Consider the following 10,000-nt stretch of genomic DNA (forward strand, 5'->3'; position numbering starts at 1 on the left):
ATTTTTAATAAAAATACGTTAATGTTAGTGATTTAACGCGATTAGTTTAATCCTCACCTACTCTCTGATCCCGAGCCTTCAGTCCTGCCGTGATTTTAAAAGCACCGTGTGACTGCACATCTTTATTTCAGATGATTTCTTTTTTAGTTTCAGAGAATCTTCTGAATTTAAAACACAAAGTTTAAAATCCGAAGCGCCGCGTCTCCATCACAGCAACCAGACAGGAAGATGGCGGCCGCCGCAGCAGCGCTTCAGAATAAAAGTCCCGCAAAAGCGCACGAGCTTATATATTAATAATGTAACATATAAACAGTATAAATATCACTTATTTTTGTTAATCAATTATAATAAAAGGAAGGTGTCTTGAAATGTCTAGAAAACTTTTTTTTGTAGCATCAATAGCCCCCGTTTCAAAAACACAACAATAAAATAACAAAAACACCACCAAAGTTTTAAAAGATCCAACATAGTTTATTAATATGTGCTTTTGTTACACCGTACACAGCAATAAAATTATTCACACTTGGCTTTAATAGATGAGAAACATGTGTGAAAAGATGCTAAGCATATCAGGCGAGCCTTAATATAGAAAATAAATAAATATCAGTGTAAAAAAAGAGAAAAAACAAACAAACAAGGCAAGCTGCTTTAAGAACAGAAGTTTGTGACATTCATGATGGTCCTCTGGAAATCACGGAAAACTCAAAACAAAACACACTCACTGCGCTTCACATCGATCCAGACTTGACCAGCAAGGCGACACGTACAAAAGACCCTACAGAGACAGCAGGTTAAGGTTATAAATATGCTATTTTTAGTTCAGTTCGATCAGGAACATCTACAGCTTCACAGGCCTTTCTAATGGTTTCACTCGTCTCTGCTGTTTTCGATGGGGTTCAGTAGTCGAGAAACACCAGATATTAAATAAAACACGACGCGATACAGTGAGTGAAGATTAAAAACAAAAGCGGTGCTGGAATGAAGGAGTGAGTGTTCAGAGAAAACCAGCCCTCGGCCCTTACACCCAGAGTCTGTCCCAAATCAAATCACACTCGAGATCTCGGGTTACAGACGAGACGGGCAGGACGGAAGGGTCAGGGATGAGCTCTGGAACCAAGTGTGTGTGTGTGTGAGAGTGTGTGTGTGTGTGTGTGTGTGTGTGTGTGTGAGAGAGTGTGTGTATAGGAGTGTGATTGAGTGAGAGTGTGTGTGTGTATGCGTGTGATTAAGTGTGAGTGAGAGAGTGTGTTTGTCATTTGTGTGTGTGTGAGTGAGCGAGCGAGCGCAAGTGTGATTAAGTGTGAGGTGTGTGTGCGCGCGTGATGTGTATGTGTGTGAGAGAATGTGTGTGTTGGTGTGTGTGAGTGTGCATGTAATTAAGTGTGCGTGTGTGTGTGTTTATGCGCGTGTGATTAAGTGTGTGAGTGTGTGCACATGTAATTAAGCATGTGTGTGAGATTATGTGAGTGTGTGTGTGTGTGTGTGTGTGTGTGTGTGTGTGTGTGTGTGTGTGTGTGTGTGTGTGTGTGTGTGTATCATGAGTATGCCGGACTCGTGGGAGTGAAGAGGAGAGCAGGGTCGATGGAGATGATACTGAGACGCTCCATTAGCGGTGTAATGGACTCCAGTGGTGTTAGCATGCAGCGGATACACCGTAACACATCTGGAATAAGTGACTGAACCAAAGATGAACATCATCATCATCATCATCATCATCATCATCCACACGTCTCTTCTAACTCGAAGTACAGAAGAAAACCGAGCTGCATTAAAGAACGATAACTATACCGATAACTATAACTATAACAACTGAAACAGAGACCAGACAGAGCCAATAATTAACAGTCAACGTTATTATCATCATCATCATTATAGTGAATGTTACTTTTAGACGTTATTTATTAAAGTTAAATGCTATATCAGCAGCTAAATGCGTGGTTTATTTAAATGGCAATATTTTAATTAGTTGTCTACAATAATGTAACAATTTTATCCTTTAAAAAAAGGCCTACGTACTTAATATAACAAGTGCACGACAATAACGATAAACTACAATTTTTATCATTAAAAAAAGAACTATAAAATGTAAAAAATAATTCCACGAGAAACCTAAAAAAACCCCATTAATAAATTTTTTGCATAAAATGTGTAATATCGTATAAAAGTGAACTTTCAGCAGTCTTATATCGTTATAGTCAACATTAAAGTCTAAGTTCATATCGTTGTAGATAACGTTACTTTAATTTTATATTGTTGACTCGACTATACGTTTGTCAATGTTGTAGTTAGCAAGACATCGTTATAGTCATCGTTATAGTCATCGTTCTCGAGGTGAACTCCTAAATGCAGCACTTATGATAAAAAAAGATGAATATTCTAACAGAAGAAAGGCTTGCCGCTTCAGTGTTACTCAGGTAATTACTCCAGTGCTGCAGAAAACCCTGTGACGAACTTCCAACATCGTGACGACGAGCTAACGGCGTTTAAACCTCAGAAAGAGTAGCGTCAGAAAGGCACTCACGTCTTTAAATCAGGCGTCGGGGCACTTCTGGTCTAGTGCTGCCAAACGATCAATCACATCCAAAATAAACGGTTTTGTTTACATGATGTATGTGTGCGTACTGTGTGTATTTACTACTTATATATATATATATATATATATATATAAAAAATAAACACACAGTTGGCACACATACGGCTAAAAATCATTCAGACACCTTCAACATGTCTCACGTTATACAGTTTATTTACTGTAGTTTAAAATAAATGTTAATGAAATGTAAGAAGTGGGCTGAACAGCTGTCTGCTGCTAAATTTAAATACCTAGTTAGCTTCAATTCATTGAGTCTCTGGCTTAAAAATGTCGCTGCTCAGGTCACAATGACTTTTTAATCCCATATTTCACCAGGTATATTATGTGACTCAGGAGCACAAAACCATAAAGAGTAAATAAAAAAAAAAAATAAAATAAAAATTGAGATTTACACATCTGAAAAAAAAAAATAAAAAAAATAATAATAATAATAATAATAATAAAAAAATAAAAAAATACAAAAAATATATATATATATATATATATATATATATATATATATATATCTTATCATTATCTTATCATTGGGATTTCTATTATGATCAGACAATATTTGACTGAGATAGAACTATTTGAGAATCTGGAATCTGAGGGAGTAAAAAAAAAATCTAAATATTGATAAAATCTACTTTAAAATTGCTCAAATGAAGTCCTTAGCAATGAATATTACTAATACGTTTTGATATATTTTGCGGTAATAGATATCTTTAAGGAACGTGATCTTTAATATCCAAATGATTAAAAAAAAATAATAAACAATTTTGACTCTGTACTGTTATCTGTTCTTATAAACACAGAGGTGCTCTCATGACTGCTTATGACTCACAGCCGTCCTCACTCGCACCCACTAGAGGAAACATACGTATCTGGTGTCTGAATGATTTTCTATGAAGTAAGCAAACGGCTGTATCTCGGTCACTCCCACCAGGTGTCCAGCCGGCGGATGCGCACGCGCTGCTTGTAGTGGTACTCCTTCAGGTGCTCCTTCAGAGCGCTGGGCAGCGGGAAGGCGCCGATGCCGTCGTACGTGGTGGTGCTGCTGATGACGGCGCGGCAGATGCGCTGCAGGCTGAAGGGCTGCGAGCGGTGCACGGGGCTGGACAGCAGCGGCTCGAAGAACATGCAGGAGTTGGGGTCCTTGTAGTGCTCCAGCAGGCCGGTGACGGTGGGCGCGTGGAACACGCTGGGGTCGTGCACGTCGAAGCTGAAGTTGTGGTTCCACTGCTCGATGCGCGCGTGCAGGGAGCGGCCGTAGCGGCGGAAGCTGACCGAGAACAGGTAGTCCTCTTGGGCCGAGTCGCGCAGCAGGAAGGTGCCCTCGGGCTTGCCCTCCAGCAGCGTCTCGGCCTCGTAGCGGTCCATCACGCCCCAGTAGCACGGCAGGTTGGTGATGCGCAGCAGATCGGGCACCAGGCAGTGGATGTAGTCGATCTGCGTGTGGATGCGATGATGGAGGCCGTCCTGCGCTTTCGGACTCTCCGGGCGAAGCAGAGTCGGGGACGCCGCGCACAAGTCGAAGTCGGACGCCGACGCGACGACCTCGTCCAGCGTGTCCAGGCACCTCTGCAGGAGCAGCGTGGCCCGCTCGTCTCCGGATAACTCGTTCATTCCGTGAGCCAGCTTGGGTCCGAGTTTGTAGAGCGGGTTGATCTGCGCCGTCACCTCGAAGGTGTGTATCTGGGCGTTGGGCGGCGGCTCGACTCCCTGCTCGATGCTGATCCTCCGTCTCTCTCGCAGGCGGTCCTCCTCGTCCTCGACGGCGCTGCAGACCGGCGCCGCTCCCGACTCCAGGACCGGAGCTTGGGAGATGGGAGCCGTGTGCTGTTTGATGAGGTACCACTTCTGCGCCAGGTCCGAGCCGGCGGGGAACGGACAGCTGTCCAGCATCAGCTCGCTGAGGTGGATCTTGCGGCGGGAGGACGGCGACGGGGACAGGACCTGGCTGTGGGTCTTGATGGGGAAGCACTGGCCGACGGCGTCTTGGATCTTCTGCCGGAGCGTCCTGCTGCCGCCGCCGGACGCCTTGCTCTCCGCGTCCTCGGCGGACACGCGCTCGGACAGCAGGGACTCGCTGGAGGTGTTCAGGAGGTCTCCGTACTCGAAGCCGTCGCTCACGGGCCGCTCCGAGCTCAGGGTGTTCGAGGGCTGGCTCTTCTTCTTGCCCCTGGAGCCCTTGGGCCTGGCCCCGTCTCGTCTCTCCTCGGAGCGGCTCTGGCGCACTTTGGGCCGGGCTCCCCGCTCGCGCTCCTTCCCGCGATCCCCCGCTTCCTCGGGCAGGGACATGACCGCCGCGGTGCCGAGTGTGATCGCTTCAGACCGGAGTCACTGCGCACACGCCGGGCGTGACGAATCAGCAGCCGAATCCATCCGGGCCGCGCTCTCGGTCTGAAGAGAACGAAGGGCAGAAAATCCACGATTAGTGAAGCAAGCGCTCGAACAGCTAGCTTAATCGATTAGCAAAATAAAAGTTCTTGCAGCTCTAGTCACAGTGTTATGGCTTGATTAAAATACAGTGAAAACATGAAATGAAGCGGTAACTAAAAACAAAGAGTTTGTTAAAAGTGCATTTATTTAATATTCACCGTCTCTCAAAATAGCACACTAAGTGCTAAATAATAATTTTTAGTATATTCATAACTAAACTAGCGTGTGAAAATAGAGCACTTTAAGTACATTATACAAGTGTAGGGTTTTTTTTTACCTGGAAGGACATAAATCTGAAACTTTACCTATGAATTAATGCTAAAATAATATAGAAATCATACTAAAAAACATTAGATGATCAAACATTACGAACGGCTGATCTCATTTAAATCACTTTGAATAAAAGGCAAAAGAATAGTTAACATCAAATAAGCAGTTAAAAGTATATTCAGAGAGAACACGTGACAGAGTCGAGGATGTTTACAGTGAAGCCGGTAGAAACTAACCGAATAACACCATGTTACTGTAGTGTAGCTTTTATACTATACTGCGGGAATACTGTGGTAATACTGTGGTAATACTGGGGTACGGGTCAGAAATCTGTCAAGAGAGAGAGATGATGAAAACAGAAGTCAGAAACACGGACCTGTGTCGCGAAGAAAGGCGTCTGAAAACCCCGCGCCGCTCCGGAGTTCACACGACACTTTACCTCACGATCCGTGCTGGATTAAACCACTTCAATCGGTAAACTTTAATCGATAAAGTCGCTTTAACTCGCGCTAACTCGCTCAGCCCTACCGCTACCGTAGCGGTGACCTCACTTCCTGCTCAGGCGGACAGACTTCCGCCAACCGGCAGAAACTTCCGGAATGTTTACCGAATGAACTGAAGAGAATATAAATACACGATGGCGCTGATAAATATACGTAAATAAAATTAAGCAAGGGACTTATAAAGCACCAACAAATGTTTTGGAAATGTGTAATTTTTAAATAATTTTAAATAATTTTTAAATGTGTAATTTTTAAATATTTAAAGAAAGAAAATGAAAGAATGTTTAAATTTCAAAATTTATTTATTATTTTTTATTCCTCTTCACATAAGTCAAGCTCTCTTGTTATTTAAACAATCTTCTAAACAGTGATGGAAAAGTAATTATAAATTAAGTCTATTTTTCTTTATACATTTGCATTTATGAAGAAAGAATTTGCCACAAAACAACATAATATTAATGAATAGATAAAAAAAAAAAAACATCTAATAGGTTTCTAAACATCGGGCAAAGGCTTTTTTTTGTCTCTGGTGAGAAAAGGTCGGTGTGTTAAAATCTCAAGATGAGGGTTATATAACTCTAAATACTTCAGTAATTACTACAAAGATTATATTTAGAACTTTTATGTAAAATTGTATGATTTAATTATTCATGTCTGGCTGGTATTAAATAATAAACGTCTCTCTTTAAAGCGTTTTTCTTTTTACTTCTGTTATCGTTGATGTTAAATTATTCATGAGCTTATTACTTTCATAATTCGAAAATGTATTTTTTTAATAAAAAGTAAATTAAATTTAAACTCTTCGTGAAGAGCTTCTACTCCAGGCGCCTTCGCGAGGACTTTTATCCTGAAATGCGAGCGCGCGTGACCGGAAATGGCGCTTCAGCGTGACCGGATCAGCTACAAACAGTTCCTGCAGCATTTCTCTGTTAAACTGTTGTTTAGTTAATTAATCGATCGCATCCGCGGCACGGCCAGCCCCTCGATTCAGGTGAAGAGTCGCTCGATGAGTTCAGGTGACTTAACCTTACAGACTGACAGATGAGGAAGATACTGCTGTTGTTGGTTGTGGTGTAATGTGCAGTGATGATGATGATAATGATGATGATGAAGGTGGTGGTGGTGATGATGATGATGGTGATGATGATGATGATGATGATGATGATGATGATGATGATGATGATGATGATGATGAAGGTGATGATGATGATGATGATGATGATGACGATGACGTGTCCAGGTGTCAGGATGGTGTGTGAGCTGCTGCTGTCTTCTCTCTGGTTCCTGTTCGTGATCTTCTGGCTGGAGAGCATCAGTGTCTGGCTCTTTCTGTGTCTGTACTATCAGGACCGGGTCTTCTATCACTGGGGCTCCGGGTCAGAACCGCTCCACAGACATTAAAACATTCACCCTGCAGCTAATTTGAGTTGATTTCTTGATGCTGTTGTCATAGTGATACATTACTGCCTTTGGGATGATGATGATGATGATAATATCCTGATGTTGTTTAATAGTTTGAACATAATATTGATAATCATTTTTATTCAGATGGACAAATCATTATGTATTATAATTATTAATATTTTAATAATAGTGCTCTCAAGCAATTAATCATATCCTAAATAAACGTGTTTGTGTCCGTTTAAGTTTGACAGCACTAATTAATAAAAATAATGCTACAAAAAATACATCATCATGTAAAGCTAAATAAAAGAAATGTTGTTTAAACGTATTGTTAATTAATAATGTAATTTATTATATTTAAAAATGTGAATATAAAATAGCACACACTTCTGTCTTTGGTTTCAGCTCTTTAAAATATATTTGAGTATTTTTTTTCCTCTTTTATTACCACACACACACAGGTTAGTTGCCTGTGATTATGTTTATGTGACCGTTGATCTGCTCCAGTAAGAAGCTTGGGTCAGTGCTAGATCCGGGTTCAGAGCGGTTCTGGTGACTCCTGAACGCTGGTTCTTGTGTCCGCAGGGACCTGGCGGACGATCCGGATCAGTTCCTGTACGTTCTGAGCAGGTCAGCTTCCTTTCTGCTGCTGTTTCACGCGGTGCTCTCTGCAGACGCCGCAGACTCACGCCTTCGTCTCCTCCCACAGAATCGACCTGTCTGCGCACGTGCAGACCTGAGGAAGTGATGTCGCCGGGTCAGGGGTCAGAGGTCAGAGGTCCTCGTGATGTCCAGAGTCTGTGATGGACGGTTTCTACAGACGGATGGAGAGTCACTCTAAACACGAGCAGGGCTTGTAGTCTTCAGGGTCTAGATTTCATCACGTGATCAGAGACAGACATCTGTTTTAAAGTAGCTGGAATTTCATTTTATAGAACTTTAACATCTCCAGACTTACTTTTAGCAAATTATTGCGTCTTCTATTTTTGTACCAATTTCTCTTTTTTTACCTTATTATAATAATAATAATAATAATAATAATAATAAAGCAGTTTTAAACAGAGTTTCTCCGTGGTTTTCGTTTCTATGCTGAACAAAAACAAGTCAGATCTGCTTCTGGGAATGGAACTAATGCTTTAAGGCCAGGTTTCACAGACAGGGCTCAGACTAAACCAGGATTAGGACATTAAAGACATTTCTATAAACATGCCTTGAGAAAAAACATTCCTGGTGTGCATCTTGAGACAAAACAGTAGCACTGACAGAGTTGAAAGTTTTCAGAAAAGCCGGTTTCTTTCTTTCTTGGGGTTCTTTCAGTTAAAAATGGCTTGTATTTTAGTCTAGGACTAGACTTAGGCCTCGTCTGTGAAACAAGGAGTATATTTCACTTCACAAACAGAAGCATAGATCAAACAAACTATTCTAATTTCACATTATGTTAATGCTGTCAAACAATCATATAAAAATGTTTTTTGTGTACTGTGAGTATATATTTACAAAGAATGTAGTTTATATATTAAATATGTATATTTATGATATGCGTTGGTAATAAATAACAAAACACACACACACAAAAACAGCATATATAATGTAAACAAAAACTTTTATTTTGGATTATTTTATTTTGGATCTTTTATGAAACAGTACAGTAAGGTTACTTGTGTTAATGCACTAAGTAACGAAGAACAATTTGTACACCATTAATTAATCTGGTTTGTGTTCAACTATTAATTTAACTACTTTAAGAAATAACACGACGGAGCAACAGAACTGAAAGCAAACATCGTAATCATTGTGTTCTAAAAAAACGCCTCTGTTCATATCGTTGCACTGCACGAATAAACACCTACATGCATTGTTATACAAATTTATAGATGCGTAAATACGATTTTGTGTGATTTATCTGCGTGCGTGTGAGTTTGATTCAGGCGCTGATCTGGGCAGCCGCGGCGCGGGGGTCCTTCAGCAGACGCCGCGGGGCGGAAGTCGCAGACGCGCGCGCTGCAGTTGTTTCTATCAAAAAATTAATTTAAACTGGTAATTTTTTTGCGTTTCGTCGTTGTTTATCCGTCGTTTGAGCAGTGAAGCGCGTTTATTTTCTGCGCCATGGCTCCTACAATACAGACGCAGGCGCAGCGCGAGGACGGACACCGGTGAGAGAGATCACGACAAAACACGATAAAACACACGACATATATACCAGACACACTCACTATTACACACACGACCACCCACACAACTCTTCATCACGATCATTAGACACATTAGAAGTAGATGTTGTTTATTTCTTGTTGTGCCTCAGTAGTGTGTAACCTGTGTCTTGTGTTTACTACAGGAGTTCAGCTCACAGAAGCGTCCCAGAGAGGTACTGAAGAAGATCTGTAGCGCTGAAATAAACAGCTTTCATTGATTATATGAACGATTAGTCGACTAATCGTTGTTTTAAATCTGTACACTTGATTGGTTTCTTATCTTTTGCAGTTAGTTAAAATATCAAGTTCTAACAAATAAATTCATGTTATGTAATTACAATTAATATGTTGATTAATATTTATGGTGGATATTACGCGTATTGTCGTCTGACTCGACCAATCACGTGAGAGGGGGCGGGGCTGTGTGTTTGAGTGACAGACGGGAGCAGTGGGGTTTAACCTCTCGTGTGCCGCAGGTCCGGCGTCGTGTGCAGAGTGAAGTACGGAAACAGTCTTCCTGATATCCCCTTCGATCCGAAGTTCATCGCCTACCCGTTTGACCAGCACAGGTACGCTGTGCAGCGCAGAGACAGGGTCTGGCTCCAGAGGCATGC

At 41.5% G+C, this 10,000-nt stretch overlaps 2 protein-coding genes across 2 annotated transcripts in view; one reads left to right on the plus strand and one right to left on the minus strand.

Moving 5' to 3' along the window:
* Positions 1–3,107: 3,107 nt before the first annotated feature.
* Positions 3,108–5,851, minus strand: socs9 (suppressor of cytokine signaling 9). The gene is made up of 2 exons (XM_043230389.1): positions 5,664–5,851; positions 3,108–4,978 (listed from the first exon to the last, which is right to left on the minus strand). Exon 2 carries the CDS (start codon positions 4,874–4,876, stop codon positions 3,509–3,511), a length of 1,368 nt encoding a protein of 455 aa, XP_043086324.1. The 5' UTR covers positions 4,877–4,978; positions 5,664–5,851; the 3' UTR covers positions 3,108–3,508.
* Positions 5,852–9,118: 3,267 nt separating this feature from the next.
* The window catches only part of paf1 (PAF1 homolog, Paf1/RNA polymerase II complex component), a 4,218-nt gene continuing 3,336 nt past the window's right edge, over positions 9,119–10,000 (plus strand). Inside the window, exons 1-3 of the mRNA XM_043230388.1 lie at positions 9,119–9,347; positions 9,530–9,559; positions 9,863–9,955. Of these exons, the coding sequence (XP_043086323.1) occupies positions 9,301–9,347; positions 9,530–9,559; positions 9,863–9,955 (170 nt within the window). The 5' untranslated portion in view covers positions 9,119–9,300. The remainder of the gene's footprint in view (positions 9,348–9,529; positions 9,560–9,862; positions 9,956–10,000) is intronic.

Source organism: Puntigrus tetrazona, unplaced genomic scaffold (genome assembly GCF_018831695.1).
Source record: "Puntigrus tetrazona isolate hp1 unplaced genomic scaffold, ASM1883169v1 S000000150, whole genome shotgun sequence".
NCBI lineage: Eukaryota > Metazoa > Chordata > Actinopteri > Cypriniformes > Cyprinidae > Puntigrus > Puntigrus tetrazona.

Excerpts from the sequence above, each read along its gene's own strand:
- socs9 (XM_043230389.1), bottom strand. The coding sequence starts at position 4,876 with ATGTCCCTGCCCGAGGAAGCGGGGGATCGCGGGAAGGAGCGCGAGCGG.